The following is a 19,736-nucleotide window of genomic DNA, read 5'->3' as shown; positions in this document are numbered from 1 at the left end:
CATTTAATTATATTTCCAGTTTAATTACCTGTTGGTGCCAAAGCGGATTTTTCCGATTTATTTATTCAGATCTTCTCGTTGTCAGCGTGAGGAAGGAGAGTGAAGAAAAAAAAAACTTTCCCTTTTCACTTTCGTTCGCTGCTTCCGACTCTTCTTTGGGAGCGATGTATCTTTTGCAAAATTTAAATTCCAGGGTACCTTAGTTGTTACTTTTTGTCCCGGTCAGCCAAAACCTTTCACTTCTTAACTTCCTCCTGCACTTTCTTTTCTGGCTGAGTGCTTCTTTGAGGCGGCCATTATGACCGCTGCTCTTACCGCCTTCGGGAAAAGGAGTTTAGCCAGCTGAGGAGAGGTGCGGCTCCCCTCGACCCTGCTGGGTCTCCCCGTCTTCACCACCTCTACGGGCTGGCTTAGCCCCGAAGCCAGCTGGCTCGGGGTGCTCCAGCGGCGAGCCCAGGCAGAAACCGTGCATGATTGCGGATTCCTGCCTGCCGCCGAAGCCCTGCAAACCGGAATCATCTGTAATAACAGAGTGTTTTGTTCATTTTGTTAAGGAAACTGAGAGGAAAAGTAATTTGAATGCAACAGAAATGGATGTTTAAGAGGTGTATTTGGTAATAATAAGAGACAGGTTCATAAAATCATAGACTTGCAGAGCTCAAAGAGGTTACATGGATTATGTAGAACAGAGCTATACAACATGCAGCCTCATCCTGCAGGCATTTGTTGAAAATTCTGACAAATTACTGCCTCAAAATGTCACTGCCACCAGGAAGAATATGCTGTATAGTTTTTTGTTGCCATCTCTGCCCTGAAAGACATGCTACAGGGCACCTGCAATAATAGCAGGTCTCAACTGGAGAGATTGATAGCTGCATCACTGCTGCCATGCCTCCAGCCACCAAGCAGTTAGATTGGCTCACCAGTTATTGTTTTGTGATCCACAATTATTTTGAATGCAGCAAATGTCCTTTCCCATCTAAGAGCTGCGCTGTCTTAATCTAAATCAATGCTGTGTATTGTGCAGAATAATTATACCAACCATAATAGGTGGCAATCCAGCCTCTTCCTTAAAACTTCTACAGATGAAGAACCCACAGTCTCCATAAGCAGATTATCTACTGCTGTATAACTCTTACCATCAGAAAATTCTCCTTATACTCAGATGAAATCTAGATAGCTGCCACTTATTACTTCTGTTCTTAGCTTCTCAGGTCATGGGGGAAAAATCTTCCCCATATCTCCCTTTCATATAACTGAGAATTCAGGAACTAATAGATGCTCCATGAATGCTGATTTAATACAACGGTAAGTGGTCAGGATGTAAGTATTTTGAGATGGTTGGCAATACAGAGAATGAATAAGCATTTAATTGCAAGGGAGAAGAAAAAGAAAAGACCGAGAAAGCTATATTTGGATGGTGTTCAAGAGATGTTAAAAAGAGAAACTCAAAAACTTGTGACTTTTTCCATATGGTAGAAACAAGGACAGTTTGTAAGAATAGAAAGTATGAACTATAGTGAAGATATTTAGTTTTAGCTCTCTTCATTTTCATCTTTTATTTCTCCATTGGTTTATTATTTCTTGCTTCTTTTCCATACTGCACATAATGTTGCTTATCCAGCAGGGAATGGTAAGATGGGTAAGCATCTATGTATTCATAAAACAAAATGCTATAAAATATTTCATTTAATATAATTCAACTGATTTTAGCATGTTCCACACCATTTCTACTTCTCATGCAAATGTTTTCAGGTACTACTTAATAGAATGTACACAAAGCCTTGGAGCTGAAAAGAACCAAAAATTACGAATCCTATCACTAGTTGGCCCTCCATTACCTCTTAAATTTGCCAACATTTAGACATCAGAAGTTCATTGCCTGAAGTGATAGAGCAACATGTGATTCCATGAAATCTTGGGTACACACCCAAAATCCTTTCTAAAATTTGCCACTAGTCTCAGTGTGATGCAATAGGAAATAGATAAATGTATGGGACTAATTAATGTAATCTACAGTTTTCATTTGAATGGAATTAGGCCAGAGCTGGGCATTTTATGGCACCCAGGTCATATTCAGCCCTTTGGTTGTCCCTGTCCTGCCCACCTGAGTTCAACTGGAAGTTATAGAATGGAGGCAGAAGCAGAATCCAAGTACACTCCTTTATTCAGCAGGCGAGAGAAAGAACTTTTCTGCGACTGGGGCAGAATGGAGGCTGGTCTGAAGCGAGATGAGGCTCTGTGTTCCCTCCTTCCTTAACATGTGGGTGCCGGTGGCAAAATTAAATTTAGTCTATTGGTTCGGTCTTCCACAACAGTTCCAGTTTCTCATGGGCTCTTAGGGAAAATTAATAATTCACCCCACAATTAGATAATCTCCTCTTTGATAGGAATCTGAGTATTTATATTTTCTAGTCTTACTTGCTTTGGTAGAGTTTAAGGTTCCTGCATACAACTTAAAAGCTGAAACATAGTCTTCTACAGATTATTTGGTCTGGTTTACAGTTGAAGGATACAAGCTGTAACTTTCTGGTCTCACATATTGAAACAAAACTGTTAATGGAGCATACATATAACTAATATAAGGCTCAATCTTACCGGAATCCTTGTTCTTTAATTGCAAAAGCAGGTGTTTCCAAAGGAAAAATTTCTGACTGGACAAACAGTTCTCTGATCCGGCGATCTATGACTTTTCCATACTGAGCTCCAGCATCAAGTATTACAACAGCTCCTTCATAGCGGCACACCCCATCCTTGAGATCTTCTCCAGTATTCTCCAACTATAAACAGGATTTATAAGAGTCTTATCAGGACAAGCAGATAGGCATAAAGTATGTGTTTTCAAAATAGCAATAGCTGCTAAGTTAAACTATTAGATGTTTATTACAAGTTTGCTTGTAGCCTATTGGTATGAGAACAAATGTTTTTGATTTTGTGCATAACAGAAAGCAGCAGACTTGAGCTGGTTATAACTGTGCATATACTGTGTCATGGAAAGCTAACGGAAGAAAAAGAAATGCCCAGAGGTTGGTTTGTATTGTGTTCACATCCCTATACAATAAATAAGTAGTTAAGTAACCAATGTATATTTCCATAATTCCTACATAAAGGATAAAATGCCATTATGTTTGAAGAACTTTGTTTTAAAAATCCTTCTCTGCCTTCCTCTGAAATCTAAGATAGAATATAAATGCTGTTGTATCTCCTCAATGTATTATTTTTGGATGTGATTTAATAAAACAGTATTTTATTTATTCTTCAATAATAATTGCAATTTTTTAAAAAAGGCACTTCCACAATTTCTACAACATGCAGCATTATTTTTTCCCGAGACAATAGGTAAACTTCAACTAAATGTTTGCTATTAGGCTTTCTGTAAGTAAGTCATCGTTAGTGTTGATGAGAGGCAGAGGGAGAAATAATGCATGCAGACCATGCCCTATGGACTATGCAAACTTTCCCCAACCTGGGGAAATGCAATGGCATTCTTGAACACAAACATATCACGTTAACCCCACTATCCCCTCTCACCCCACAACAGACATCAACTGAATGTCAGAATCAGATAGCTGTAATCAACTGTGTGGCAATGAGAGAAATAATTACAGGCTGAAATACAGGATACAAAATGCTCTGGTCTTTGACCAGGGGTGTAAGGAGCTATACACAATGGAAGTGGAGAACTCATGAAATATGGATGGTTTCCTTATAGTATGCTCTGTGATTTGCTTAATATGAATGTGAAGACTACATCTGTATATGATGATTAGAAAATGATTTTATTGTTCTCCTTTAAAAAAAGGATGACAAAAAAAAAAAAAAAACTACAGTTAATGAAGTGTGCCTGGAAACAAATTTGTAGAATTCTGACTGAAAGGTTATTAGAATTTAAGTAGCATACAAGCTAAATAATAGTAGCATACAACTTTAAATAATAGAATTGACAGTTGGTTACTGAATATGGTATGTGTGCAGCATGATGGAAGGAAAGCATGGGTAAGAAAAATAGAATATTTTTTGAACAGTTTAGTATTGAGCAAATAATAAGACAAGGATATGTGATGCACATCAGGGATATTATGAATTTATGGATAAGTACATTCGAGATTTAGAGGAATTTTGTTTGTGGATATGAAAATGCACATAAAACTATATTATTGGCTGATAATCTGAATTATTTCAATTACTGCTAAAATAAGAAATATGGATCTGAAAATAAATATATTGAAGACCAAGACAGTTAATGCTTGACAAGATCTGTAGATTATATATAAATAGTAAAATGAATGTAAATAGGTGAAATTTATGTTGGCAGAATGTTTATTAAACATGGAAAAATAGATATTTTTTAAAAATCAAAATTTACCAATACCGGTAGAGGATGGATAGTGTATCATTTGATGCAAAGAATGAACTTCTGTCAAAAGAAGGGAAACAGCTGCTTGAAAAAGCATGCTTCTACCCACTTTGTTATATGAGAGTGACCGTTAAGTATGTCACTTTGGGAATGGGCACTTAAGGAATGATAAGATCAAGAATGAATGGGCACTGAATGAATGTGAACAGAATAAAAAGTGAATTGAACAGGATGAAACAAATACCTTTAGGTAGCTTGATCATATGCAGAGAACAGATAAAGATCAAATCACAAAGCTGTCTTTATTCCAAACTTTTCCAAATCAGAAACACTTATTTCTCCATACATGCTTAACAAAGGCGCATGCATATATAACAGCCGGCATATTAGAAATTTGTCTACATTAACCAATAGTAAACATGCCATAGTTGCCATTGGAAATAGGCATTGGCTTACCTGAATGCAGTTTCTCAGCATGCCTTGGGATAATCCACACATATGGGTTGAATCTGCCTTTCTGCCCAGAGACTGAGTCATCAATCTTTGCCATGTCTCTTCCTGTTGGAGCAGGAAGCCCCCTAGCCCCAGTCACGAGGAAGGTGCAGCCATTTGATGATCTTCCTGTGGCGTTGGCTCTGTCTCCCACCTAGGCACTGGACCAGATGGTTGCCAGGGTGGGAGTGGATTATCCCAAGGCTTGCTGAGAAACTGCGTTCAGGTAAGCCGACGCCTATTCTCCAGCATGCCTTTGGGATAATCCACACATATGGGACATACCAAAGCTGGCAGTCCCTATGGGCGGGAAGAAGTCTGGTCCTGTGCACTCCCATCTGTATGCACTCACTGTAGCACTCTTCTGCCAAAGGCCGCCTCTGCTGAGGCGTATGTGTCCAGTCTGTAGTGCTTTACGAATGGAGACAGGGAGGACCATGTAGCCATCCTGCAGATGTCCTCAAGTGTGGGGAAGGATGTGCCCATTGCCTCTGAACTATGTCCAAAAGTAACTTGGGACAAGGGATCTCCTGTTTGAGAATTGTAGGATCGGAAAAAAACCTGCTGTTAGGCCCCTGAGTGTCTGGTGAAGCAGTTGGGATAGTGGGTGGGGGATCAATTTGGGCAGTGGTCCTAACCTTGTGGAGGAGGGATTTAAACAGTCCCAGACTAAGCAGACTTGTGAACGGGGGTGGATCAGGTAATAGGTCCTCATCTTCTGAGTACCCGTTCTCCCTGAACTTCTTCCTCAATCCCAGATGCCCTGCTTCTGATAGAGTGGGCTGGAGAAGCATCCCTCTGGTGCCTAGAGAAACCCATGGAGGCCTGGTATTGCACTGGCTGAGGATCAGATCTTGGGGAAGAAGAAAGGGTCCTCCCCTTCAGGGTGGAAGCTACCCCTTGAGAAATTACCTGGGCAATAAGGGCCCTAAGATCCTCTGATAATTCTGGGGCCACTCTATCTGCTGAGCGCATCCCCACTGCAGTTGGAGTAAAAGTGGTCTCAGGTGTTCCAGTCCTGTCTCTGATCTGCAAATCTGTGGGACGAGGAAGCATGCAATCAAAAGGAAATCTCTGAGTTTGAATTTCCTCAGCAGGGGGGATAAATTCCTGCTCCCTATCTCCCTCTGGTGACCAAGCCCCGGAAGCTGCAGGCAAGTCCTGTGCTAATAGCTGCTGAGGGAGGGGGCTAACAGGCCTCGGCTGGGGGGAGGGGGAATACCTCTCCTGGTCTGCTTGCTTCTGAGCTCTGGAGAACTGCTTTTCCAATGCTCTTTGCCTTCTTTCTTCTGCTCTTGTGGGCTTTCTGGAATAAAGAGCCTTTGCCTTTATCTTGTTAACAGCCTCTTTACTTGCAGATCTGGCCTTCCTGGGACTCTGCTTGGATCGTTTAGCACTCGTGGGCTCCATGCTGCCTTGGTCAACCATGCTGTTATTGCCCAGATTACTGGGAAGAGAGGTCTCTCAATCCTCCAATCCTGCTGCTCCAAAGGGAATTCTAGGCCTGGAAGTCTTCCCTGGGCTGTGACAGTGACGGCCCTACCAGTCTCCTGGATAGCTTGCACAACTCGCCACGCAGCCAAAATGGCCACCGCTGGCCCCCAAAATCACCTGGAGATCACAAAAATGAAAGCAGCTGCTCCAGAGCCACCTGGTTAAGCCTTGGGAGTGCGACAACGCTGGGGGCGATCACAAATTCAGCACACACACACCCCGGGGATGGGGGATCGTTTTGGGGCTCCTCCTTGACTGCCTGGGCTGTTAGGCCTTCAATTGGTAGTTCAGGGTGCCACGAAAAAACGGAGCAGGCAGAAGTTCCAATTACTGCTTGTTTACGATGTTTTGGATACTTGAGGGAGTTTTGCAAACCTTTGGGAGAATCCACACTTTAAACTGCTGCTTTCTGTTGACATTGTTGGAGCCAACCTTTTCCACATCTCTATAGGGCCAAGACTGAGTCATGACTGGGGCTAGGGGGTTTCTGCCCCAACAGGAAGAGGCGTGGCAAAGATTGATGACTCAGTCTCTGGACAGAAAGGCAGATTCAACCCATATGTGTGAATTATCCCACAAGCATGCTGGAGAATAATAGTTTTCATTCTATGTGAATAATGTTGACTAATTAAGTTGTCTACTATCGGAGAATATGAAGAATAAAGTTCAACACTACAATATATTTTTTTGTATTGAAAGTGACTATGCTTTTGGTTTCTGGACAAGATGGATATTAAATTCTTATTAGAAATGTTTTGAGGATGAACTTTTACAACCTTTATAAAACACAATGAATTCTACCTGACAGGAAGGAAAGATGCCAGAGAGCTGGAAAGCAGCCAATATACCATTAATACCTAAAGAAGAACAAGATTTTACTTTTAACAAGAAACTGTGGGTCCATATCATTATTTAATAATGACAAGATGTTTACAGTGATTCTAGCTAATAGACTGAAAATAATTTTGTAAGAGTTTATTCATGAGGATCAATGCGGCTTTTTACTTAAAAGACAGTTAAAGGACATCAGAAACGTGTTGGACATTTTGGAATAATTGAAGGAACATAATGAAAAACAAGTTTGATTGATTTTCTTAGATGTTGGAAAAGTATTTGACAATTTGATCTGGGATTTCTTCTTCAAGGTTTTGAAAGATGAATTTTAACGAGAAGTTTATAAAATAGATAAGATCAATTTACACTTCACAGAAAGTACAAATAATTGGTCATGGAAATCTATCAAAACCCTGTGAGTTACAAAAAAGAACAAGACATGGATGCCCATTATTTCCTTTCTTCTTTATTTTGGTTCTTGAAATACTGAATAGAGATAGATGAGAGGATTGAAGAAATAAAGATATAATTTACAAGTTAAAGGCTTTTGCAGATAATTTGGTGTTGGTTATGAAAGATCCTTTAAAAGGAATTGAAATATTAATGGACAAATTAAAAGAACTTGCTGTATTAGCAGGTTTCAGGATTAATAAACAGAAGATGAAGATTTTAAAAATATGAAACTAGAAGATCAAACAGAATTGATGAATAAAATGTGTCTTAAGATTGATAATGTATAATATCTGAGTACCACTATGACAAATAAGAATGCTATGTTATTTTTTAAAAAACGTTAAGACATGGAGTGAAGTTTAAAAAAGACATGTTAAGCTAGGAGAAACTACAACTGTCATTACTGAGAATTTGTGGTAATAATTAATATCGTGTCTGGACTGATGATTTTGTTTCGGAAAGTATCTGTTGTTACAATGGATATACCATAACAGTGGCAGAAGGATGTATTAGTCTGATTATTCAACATTTTATTCATAGGCTGCATTATGTCAGAAGGTAATTCTGATTATATAATAGATTGTGACAGAAAAATGTATCTACTGCTGCTTAGCCTTATGCAAGAACTAACTCGTTAGGTTTTTCAATCAAGCAACAATGATTTTTAAATTCTGGCTTAATACCAAAACTTAACAATTCTTCACAGTTTCAGTAGTCATATGCCTTCATCCTAAAGGCATCCATAGAAAACCATAATAGAATTATGTAATGAACAATCTCAGATGCATACAAAATTAGATAAAAGAGGAAATTATAAAGAAGCTAGGAACATGCTGGCATTTTGAATCAGAAAACTTAATTAATTAAAGAACATTATGGTAGTCAAAGAAGAAATAAAATTACAAGAAGTTCTTTTTATCCACTTTCAAGCGATCAGGTTGTGTGGCTTAATTTAAGTCACAAGAGTCTGAACTGAAAGAAATCGTTTCATTCATGATAAATCTGATGTTTTCCATGGATGATCAACCAAATAAACTAATAACATGAAAGAATGTTTAAGTCATATATATTTTGTTAACTGTTTAAAGAACTGTGTAGGAAATTTTTATCACTATAAATAAATAAATAAACAAATAAATAAATAGGGTTTTTATTGACAATAAATAAATAAATGAATGAATGAATGAATGAATGGGGGTTATGTGGCATTGTCTTATGCAAGTCTAAATTCTTTGCTTTGGTGCTGAAATTCTCAAAACATAGGATTGGTTTAGCAGATGCTATTGACACAGCTGCACTAAAAAGAACAGATGTGAGCCAGGCATTCAAAGCAAGTAGTGGGAAAGATAGCAAACAAACCAACCAACACATACTGGAGCTGAAACTGCCTTGACTTTGCAATGTTCCCATTGCCGATTTATCTTCCTACTCTATTTACTGAAAAGTAGATATTTCAAGTGAATTTAAATGTCATTTCAGTAGCAGTGGGGACAATGTCTCTGAGTGTAAAAGTCATGAAGAAGTAGAATGCCCCATTAGATATGGAACTTTTCTTTTAAATGTCAGCCAGAGAACCATCCTCCTCCTACTGCAATATGCTCAGAAATTGTGGAACTCCGAATGGATGAGCTAGGCAAGCAGATCCCTGGCATTAACAGAATCCTTACGCCTTAAGAAACTATACGGTCACTCAGATTAGTCCAGCGTTCTGTTTTCCCCTATGCTCTCTCCCTTGAAAACGTTTAAGAATATATACCAGAGGCATCTATAAAGGGCAACTGATAACATGATATCATCTGGCCTATAACAGACACCTATGGTGCACATCAGAACATAGACTGAAAAATACTAATAGAGTTTGTTGAATTTGTTTTCCCCAAAGACTATCTCCTACATTCCCACTTCACAGGATAAGTCCACAAGACTATTTCATCTCATCAGTATTGAGTGTTTCTTATATATCCTGCTATACAATGACAGCAGTGCATTATCATACCAGGAAAGCTGTCAGTTGTCAAGCCTTCTACATGATTAGGGCTGGTTTGTAACAAATACTTAGAACATAGTACTGACAAGAGAAAGTCACAGGGAAGTACTTTTATCATTAAAGGAAAATGTGTGAATAAGGCCTTAATCAACACAAGGAAGCTGAAACACTTCCCTCAAAGAATCTGATAACAAATCCCCATAGGCAACAACTGGTCAAGGATAATTGAACTTCTTTAACAAAAAAGGGGGTGGGGAAACTAGGAGTAAGTAAATTGTTCTCATCTACATGCATACATCAACTAAGCATTCAACTCCTCCACTTGTTTGGAGAGTAAGTTACAAATGGCTGGGTTCACATTGCATTTAATCACATTATGGGGGTCTTTTTGCTCCTGACTTACTGTAATGTGTGATTCTAGTCCTTGCCTATAAGAAAAAAGTTGGTATTTTGGAAAAAACTAAATCATTACCACAGCAAGTCAAAAAGTCTTAGATAATCAGAACACCGATTATGGCTTTAGATTATTAGAACTTACTTTTTGAATAAATCTCTCTCTCTCTCTCTCTCTCTAAATTAATATTAGTGGTCTCTGGGATTTAAAATTATGAGTTTGGTGGTCCCTGAGGTCCAAAAGTTTGGCAACCCCTGATCCAAAGGGATGAGCATCAGAGAGGGAAAGAGAGAGAGAAAAGAAAGAGAGAAAGAAAATAAAGAGAAAAGGGAAAGAAAGAAAAAGAAATAAAGGAGGGAGGGAGGAGAAAGATAATGAGATATCTATTCTAGTCCAATCGCCTGCTCCAGCAGGGTTAGAAGGGAGTGTGTGTGTTTGTGTGTGTTCTTGTAATTTACCAGTACATTTTGGTTTTGCCTTCTTCAGAATTGGCACTGTAATACATTGGGGAAAAGTAATTTTTAGGGTGGAGATCTGGTGCAATGGATCCTGTTTAAAGCCTCAACAAAATGTGAGAGCTTCCTGATAGTCTTGACCATGTTTCGTCCACAAAACCTTTAATAGAAGCCAAAGATGTTTCAATGTGCTGGCTGGCAAATATGTTTCAATGTGGAAAAGGGCCTCCGTCTAAACCAGGCCTCATTCAATCTGATGCTTCAGGTCTCTCTCTCTCTCTCTCTTTCCCTCCCTCCCTCCCAAACTGGGTTTGCTCTACTTTCCCGATGTGCCTGCAGGGCTGGCGCTTCGAGCATGGATGGATGGACAGAGAGAGAGAGAGACAGACAGACAGGAAGGCAAACAGACAGACCTTTTGGATGGATGGATGGACAGACAGACAGAATGCGACAGTGGCACTTTGGGAAAGCGGTGGCAGTGGCTTTTCCCAACGTGCTGCCGCATTCGAGGCACCGGTTCTGGAGCGTTACTACAGTCAATGGGTGAACCTGCAGGGCCGGTGCCTCGAACACCCCCCTGCCGCCTCTTAACGTCCCCAAGGGGGCCAGCAGGGGGGGCTAAGAGGTGGCAGGGGACCGTTCGAGGTGCCGGCCGGCCCTGCAGGTTCACCCATTAACTAGCACCGCTCCAGAGCCGGCACCTCCAATGCAGAAGCGGTGGCACGTTACATGCTGCCACGGCCGCGTTTGACGCGCCCCCCCCCTGCCGCCTCTTAGCGCCCTTCTGCTGGCCCCCTTGGGGATGCTAAAAGGTAGCAGGGGGGCGTTCGAGGCACCGGCCCTGCAGGTTCACCCATTGACTGTAGCACCGCTCTGGAGCTGCCGCCTCAATGGGTGAATCTGCAGGGCCGGCTGGCACCTCAAATGCCCCGCTGCCTCTTAGTGCCCCTCTGCCAGCCCCCTTGGGGACACTAAGAGGTGGCAGGGGGGCGGTGCATTGACCGCTGCCGCAGCGGCACATAGCGTGCCACCGCTTCCACATTGGAGGCGTCGGCTCCGGAGCGGTGCTACAGTCAATGAGTGAACCTGCAGGGCCGGTGCCTCGAACGCCTCCCTGCCACCTCTTAGCATCCCCAAAGGATCCAGCAGGGGGGCGGCGCATCGAACACGGCCGTGGCGGCACGTAACGTACCACCGCTTCCGCATTGGAGGCGCCAGCTCTGGAGCAGTGCTAGTCAATGGGTGAACCTGCAGGGCCAGCCCCTCGAACGCCCCCCGCCACCTCTTAGCACCCCCTGCCAGTCCCCTTGCCTCTTAGCGCCCCCTAAGACATCCCACTGGCCCCCAGGGGGCGGTACCGTCCACTTTGGGAACCACTGCCTAGAGTCTCCTGCTTGAGCAGAAGGTTGGACTAGAAGACCCCCAAGGTTCCTTTCAACTTTGTTATTCTGTTCTGTTACCACTATCACACCAGATACCCGCATCTTGCAAATGCATTTAAAATATCTTAGAATGTATTCATATTTTCAGAAAGTTGGAGAAAGGAAGCCTGCATTCCTATATAGAGTTAAGTACTTAACCCACCTGATTTTAATGCTCTTGCCAGTACTGTCAGAATGGACTACTGCAATAAATTTGATATGGGGCTGCCTTTGAAAACTGCTGAGAAACAGCAATTTATGCAGAATGTAACTGTTCACATGCTGACAAGCAATAGCCACTACAAGCATATAATAGCAATGTTATGGGAGCTGTTGATTTACATCTGATAAACTAGAAGGGGGATGATTTTAACTTTTAAAGCCTTACATGGCCTCACTTGAAAATATCTTCAGACTGCCTCTTCCAGATAGAACCAATACACTCAATCAGATGGAGATGATCAGGGTTGCCTCAATGTACAGGGTGAGATTAAACAGTTGAGGGCTTAGAGCAGAGGTTGCAAACCGGTGGTCTGTGAGAAAATTTTGATGGTCCGTAGTGCACCAGTGTCTGCAACAGGGCTGATGGATGGTGCACACAGGGAGGGAGGGTAGCACACGGGAGATCACAGCATCGGAGCCCTTCCTGGGTGTTCCTTGGCCTGTGAGGTGATGGCGTGATCTCCCATGCCCTTCCCCTCAGGAGCCACAAATCACTCACCATCCCTCTGGCAGCCACCATGCCTCCTCCCACCGTGCTTCTTTTCCTCCTTGCCAGAAGCGCTCACACACCCAGCGGGAAGGAGGCTTTGCAGCTGCCAGAGGGGTGGTGAGCACTTTGCAGCTGAGGGGAGGGGTTCGGCCTTCCCCTCGCAACATCTTCACCTGAGGGCATCACTGGCAGCCGCTTCCTGCAGCTTAGGAGATCTGTGTTCTTCCTGCTGCTGCTCGGCCTCCTTGATGCGTGGAGGCAGGAGGCCGGAGGCAGCAGCCACAACATGGGTTTGCTAGGGACACTGCAGGATTGTCCCACCTTCCCGCCAGCCATCTGGTCTTTAGCACATAGCTCGTTGGCCTTCAGATATCAGATTCCCACTACCCAGCACCAGTTTAGAGGTTCCTTTCCCCCCACCCCGGGGCGGGGGGGGAAGAGACAGAGCTAGAGACGGGGGGAGAGATCCCGGTGTTTTGTTTTCTATGAGAAACAGGTCCAAATGACTCTTTCATTATTTAAGGTTGCAGAAACAGGCAGCCAAGCTAAGTGCCTGAAGGACCCCATCCTGTCAGTGGGAGTCCAGGCGCTTCAGTGAGCGGCATGCTGGATTCATATTAATGGTCCACAGGATTTAACATTATGAATTTGGTGGTCCCTAAGGTCCAAAAGGTTGGAGACCCCTGGCTTAGAGGCAGCATTTTCCCATGGTGGTCCCCACCTTATAGTAGAGCTTCCTTTTCAGAGTTTAGGAAGTATCTATTCTCAAACCTTTATTAAATCCATATAATGATTCTTTCCTTCAGGAAGGGCTTGGAGATGGATCTGTTCTGAAGGGCATTTGAAGCCTAACAATATTAACTAAAATTGTGGTCCAGGAATATGGTTTTTATCCTCTAATATATTAAACTGCTGTTCTGATATTTTTGGTTATATTTTACATTATTATTATTAGTTTAAGCCAGAGTTAATCTGAAATTTATGGAATAAATGGAATAAATAAATAATGCATTTACTCAGGACCATTTAACTTTCCTAAAGATCAGGCTACAAGTAAGTGAACGTGTACTTAGATTAAAAAAATAACTTTGTGGTCTGGAAAAAAAATATTTCTGCAAAAACAGGAAAGACACTACGCCCTCCAAAAAAGACGAGTAAAACATAAAGCTAAACCTAATCTCAAAATGCATACCAAAAGTGATTTAAAGCTCCCTTATAGTAGATGTAGGGAATATACCTAGGAGGAGAAGAATGTAGGAATTTACCAATAAAACAGCTCAATAAAAACAACTAAGAACTGAACTACTCAGAATTAGCTTCATATTTTTACTGTATGTGTTAGCTGTGTGGAATCAAAGGAAGCAAAGAAAATGTAGCTGATTTTCATTTGTTTACCATCCTCCACAAACTTATATACTGGAATGATATTGACAAATACAGTATTTAGGAAAGTGTCTTTGAAGAATGTGTCTCTTGGAAACTGGTAATAAAACAAAACAATTGCCTGACATAACACTTCTCAAAAAGATGTGTTACATAAACACACTTATTGCTTTTAAGAAGATCAGAGAAGCTAAACTACTATAAAGCTTCTCTTTTCTTTTTGCAAAATGACCATCCAAGACTAAAATGAAATTCTGTGGTGAATACAGAACTCTATAATACTGGCAAGGTGCTTAAATAAATAAGGCTCTTAAAAGGAATAAGTGACACTAAGTAAGACAAGTGTCTTCCCATTACAGTCGCTCTCAATACCAATGTTGTGGCTTGAGAATTATTCTTGCCATCATCTGAAATTCTTACATCAAGTTTGTTTTCCATAAAGAGCCAAGAAAATACATATAAAACATTTATGTTGTCAGCTCCGTAAGAGATTTTTTTAAAGAGACACTGATCTTAACACTAGAATGACTCTTCTTTTTGACACAGCCATATTCCCAGTTACAATTTTAAATTCACTAGTCTGTATGTAGCAAAAAAACACACACATTTTTATAACTGTAGGGTTTAGAGGGAAACATCTAATTCTAGTTGCAAATATTATTTGTATCAAGAGCCAGAAAAATATATTTAACTTCAAAAATACACTCCAAAGAACACTGGAGCCTCAGAATTCATTCTAAATAAGATGCATTAAAAAAAAGATGTAGCTTACTATTTTATCCACCATTATTCATTCTGGTACTCTAATGCTTTTGTGACTAAATATCAAATATCATTAACACAAGAGTTAACTTTTATAGATAAGCACATTGGCCCCCACATTAAAAATGAAACTAGCCTCCCCCCCTACTTTGTCATAAAAAGTTCTTAGGAGGAGGTTCTGAATCTGTGCAAATCACACCTACATTTGGCAGGCAGAGTTTACTTTTTTTTACTTTGATCTAATGGTGCTCAGACATAACAGATTTTGGAAACTCTGGAAATAGCAGTGTTTGGGAAGATAGAGAGATCTGTGATATACTAAAACTGTTAAAAATCCAACTGTTAAAAAGTTTTTCTTTTCATTGAAATACGTTTTAAGTTTACCTTATTTTAGGAATCAGCATTAAGTTACATCAAAACAAGCAACGATGCAACTGCTGTAGCAAAGATACCCAATGCCAAAACATTTTCTTTTTTAACGTGAAAACCTTGAACTAAGAAAACTACGCTTCAGAGACCAAGTATGCATTTAAACATAATGTGTGTGCGGGGAAGAGTTCAGGCCGATCCCTTGATTACCTCAATTAACGAAAGTTTAAGAGGTGTGAGGAAAACTGACAGGCGCCATGCTTTCCTGGATGTGTCCAAAAATCCGAGAACTTCATGCCAGCATTATTTGGAAAAGAACAACTTACTAGTTTAGTTTGTGGATACGAGGACGAACTAACTTATAACTTCAGCTGTGGGGGAAATAAGGCTCTAAAAGGCGGGGGCGGGGAAACCCGTAACAAACAGTCGGCGTCTGAAGTAGTAGCAACGACTCGAAAGTGAGACTTATCGCCCCATGTCTCTTACTCTCCCCGCTTTTTCTCTTTCTCTCCAGCCACGCGCAAAGGGGGAGAAGGGCCACGAGGCTGCCAGGTGTGTCTGAAGCAGCCTCGAGCCACGCGGGACCGCGGGTGGCAGCGGGAATGTGCCCGAAGGGGAAGGGGAAAGAGACCACCACCGAGCGGCAGACTTCGAGGCCGGGCGCTTTCCTTTTTCTCCCCGGTGCCGGGGTTTGGGGGAGGGAGAGCCAAGTGCCAGTCACCCTTCTTCGTGCCTCTCCTTCCTCATCCCTCCGCCCTCTTTCCCATGTGCCCGGCATGAAGCCCTCCTCCCGCCGAGAAGCGGGGGGAAAGAGAGAGAGAGAGAGAGAAGGGCCAAAAGGAAATGCCGTTGCTGGGAATGGAGATTGGGGGGGGGGTATGCGCGTAAAGAAAGCCTGCTGCTCTTGAAGACGAAGCCCGGGGACGAGGGGAGGCGGTGGGGGAAGCAGGTCTGCCCTTGCCACCGGCTCCCGCCTCTTCTCCCACGCACAAAGCTCCCGGAGGAAGGTGGCAGGCCAGGGAAGGCACCGCGCGCTTCGGCTGCGAGGCTGGCTTTTCCCCCTCCTCCCCGCGCCCGCCCGCCTGCCTGCTTGCCTTCTCCCCTATCATCTTGCCGTCCCTTCCGCCGGCGCGGCACTGACCTTGGCTTCTCCATTGCACACAGCCATAGAGCCGGCCGGAGACAAACACCCAGACTGGGGTGGCGGGGGGGACGGGGACGAGAAGGACGAGCGAGCCTCTCCGCGCCCCTCCGCCTGAGCCGAACCCAGCAGGGCGAGAGTCGAAGCTGCCGCGGACGAGCCGCTAACGCCGCTGCTGCTGTTCTGTCTCCGCCGCCGAGATGAGCTAATCCCGCCGCCCGCCCCGAGAAGACGCGCCTCCCGCGAGGAGGAGCTGGGTCCCCGCGACCCGCCTTCTTCGGGGCCGACCGGGCGTGCGAGAGAGAGTGAGAGTGTACGGCTGGCGGCCGCGCGCGGAGCCCGCCTACTGACGACCGACCGAGGCGCCACAGAGGAGGAGGAGGAGGAGGAGGGAATTGAATACATAAAACGCTGCTTCCTGGAAGTCTTTTTCAGCGGGAAAGGCGAAAGGAGGAGCAGGAGGAGCTTAAACATTGTGTTTTGTTCTTTCAAGGGGGATCCTGGAAGGAGCAGCCGCGGGGTGAAGAAGTGATATCCAGCGCTCTCTTTAACTCCCTATCCCGTTTCCAAAAGGCGCCTAAAACGGGCCTGAAAAATAACGAGTACCCGTGATTGGAACTGTCAAGAGACTGGGACAGGCAACAAGAAGTCTTGCATCTTTCCAGTGCCTGCAATATTCTGCACTCAGATGAATAACGGGGTACTTTTTTTTCTGAGTAATCATGAGAAGTGGAAAAGAGGAATGCCTGAAAATTTAATTCCCCAACTTTTCCTCTGCTCTGTTTTTGTCAGGGTCAGACAGTTCAATTATTTTGCTCTCTTAAGGTAGAAGTTTCCCTAAATACAGTGGAGTATAGAAACTAATGCAAAAAAACAGTTTTAAGCTCCTAATTTTCTTCTGATTTACGGAGATCATCTCAAAAATTCTTACTATGGTTTTTCCCTTCAGCTAAGCAGTAGGATAGACCAAAGAGGGATTTAGCTACAGTATTCATCAATCCCACCAATCAGCTAATTGATCAGGAAACTGATCAAACATTTTCTGATATTTATGACTAAGCCATGGAACTTTGCAGGCCAGATCTGATTTCTATTGCTTGCTATTTTAAAAGCAGGAAGCAGAAAATTTCCAATCCATCCATGTAATGCCATCATGTAAATTATTAAATATATAGAAAACAGTATTTAATCATAAAACAGCATTTAAAAATTTTCACCTCAAAATTTCCAACCCACTCGAAATGCCAACACATACATTTAATAAAATAAATTTGTGACCCATCTCGCTGCAAGGTTCACTTCACTGTGACCAGCTCCCAAATACCATAACATAAATAAAATGGGTTGCCTGCATAAAAACAAAATAGACCCTCCCCCATGCTGAACCCAAAGGGGCTTTACCTATTCTTCGGTTGCCAGCATAATTTATTTGTCCCCCATTATCTTTCCAGTTTTTCCAGTCTTTAGACTTTCCTTCAGTGGAAGAGCAGAGGATGTTGTGGATTTTATTAACTGTAGATAGATGCTGTGAAGCTAAAGAGAATAGTCTGATACCAAAAAAAACCTTTGATCACTGGAGCTGGGGATGAGATGACGTGGCAGAAGATGCTGATAGAATATGGACATATTTATCTTGAAATAAATGTAAGTGGTGGCATATCCTAAGGTAGCCTTTCCCATACCTGTGCCCTCCAAGAGGCAGTGATCAACCAGAGGCAAATGACAACAGCAATAGTGCACTTCAAGCTCCACTCCTTTTACAGAAGTGTTGTGACATCACATATACCTACAAAAAGAGCAGAACTTGTGGTACAGTGGCATTACTCTGCTCTTACTGTTTGGACAAAAGTTTTGGATCCTGTAGTTGACTACATGAGTTTCAAGAACTAATCCCTAGTCAAGTTATTTGAAGTCAGTATTGTTAAGATCATAAATGGGGGGAACATATGAAAATTTGGACCTCACCCAATGAATTCAATATTCAGTGTTCAAGACTGCATCTCACCTCCTTGGTTAAACAACATTCTCTTATCTTATAAAAATACATTACCTTAGATGCTATCCATTTAAATAAGAAAAAAGAAACCATATTTTTGGTACTAGCAGAAGGGCAATCTGATCCACTCTCTGATGATGTGCCTTAGGATCAACAGCTCAACTGCCTTTCAAAGGTAAAGTGGCAAAGATCTAACGTGGCATAATGGATTGTACCACTTCAGAATGGGGGGGGGGGGCTAGGAAAGATGCTGGTTGAAAAGTTCTGTTCTGAGGAAGAACAACAACAAAAATAATTATTCATACATCTAAAAGCAGTATTGCATAGGAAGGGATGATGAACTTCACAGAAATGCTAATTTTTTATTAGTAAACATGGACGTGGCACCAAACTAATAATTCAGGATTCGTTTCAGACAGTTTACCAGACTGAAATGAGTTTGGCTAGTTTATGGTATCGGTACAGTATATAGAAGATAGTATAATTCCATGGCATTGCTGTTTTTGTTTTTTTAAGTTGGTGGATCCTCAGGTATTCTTACAGGGGTGCTAGCAAAGTTTCCTTTATACATCATGGAGTGCCACTAATAGCTCTCCTGATTACCCTGTGATTCACATCTAATAGCCATGTTCATCAAAAGTAATATGGGTATTTGTACTGCAGATTTAAGGGACAATTTCCTACTGCTACAATATGGCCCCAGTCTGCCAGCCAAATATGGAAAGTGGTTTTCAAACTACTATAGATATGATCATTTTGGTAGGTAAACAGGAGAATATGTTCTTCAGTAGGGAACAATCTGCACATGCAACAGGTGTATGGCAAAGTTCAACATAGTGTGCAAATACATCCAAACGGTATTTGCATCATTATCACTTCTTTCACAATTCTCTGCATGTTCAGTCTGAGAGTTGATTTTTGTGGCTATTGATCCCCATTTTCAACTTCCACGTTTTGCTGAAGGAACAATAGATTTTATATGTTCATCAATACTGGGATATCGGAACCTGAAATCAAGATCTAACAAGATTTCCAATCATCAATATGTCTGTATAGGTAAAGTAGTATGTGCCTAAAGCCTATTCCTTCCTTTAGCTGAATGCAAATAAATATATATAAATAAAATATAAATAAATAAATAAATAAATATATATATATATATATATATATATATATATATATATATATATATATATATATGACAAAAAAATTACTTGATATGACAGATAAAGCTAGAATAAGTTTAGAAGTTAAAATCAGACAATTAATGGAATATTGCTCCCACTTTCTGAATGCATGTTTGTTAAAGTGATGATAAACTTATTATGATGTGGCAGAACCATGAGGTGGTTCATTTAAATAAAACACAATTCACTGGTTCTATGTGCCATGCAAATACAATCAGGGAGAGCATCAGGTTGGAAGCACACTTTCTTTTTCTTTTTTTCCCTAGCAGCTGTCCTTAGAAAAAGCTGTTTTTCCTATT

At 41.8% G+C, this 19,736-nt stretch overlaps 1 protein-coding gene across 1 annotated transcript in view; it reads right to left on the bottom strand.

Annotated features, from left to right (window-relative positions):
* The window catches only part of GMPS (guanosine monophosphate synthase), a 39,341-nt gene extending 22,745 nt beyond the window's left edge, over positions 1-16,596 (bottom strand). Inside the window, exons 1-2 of the mRNA XM_026665439.2 lie at positions 16,255-16,596; positions 2,599-2,780 (exon numbers count right to left, since the gene is read on the bottom strand). Of these exons, the coding sequence (XP_026521224.1) occupies positions 2,599-2,780; positions 16,255-16,281 (209 nt within the window). The 5' untranslated portion in view covers positions 16,282-16,596. The remainder of the gene's footprint in view (positions 1-2,598; positions 2,781-16,254) is intronic.
* Positions 16,597-19,736: the final 3,140 nt, after the last annotated feature.

This window comes from Notechis scutatus, chromosome 4 (genome assembly GCF_049901735.1).
Source record: "Notechis scutatus isolate UNSWTSFEM ecotype Mainland chromosome 4, rNotScu1.2, whole genome shotgun sequence".
Classification (NCBI taxonomy): Eukaryota; Metazoa; Chordata; class Lepidosauria; order Squamata; family Elapidae; genus Notechis; species Notechis scutatus.
This window is presented reverse-complemented; position numbering and strand designations above follow the sequence as displayed.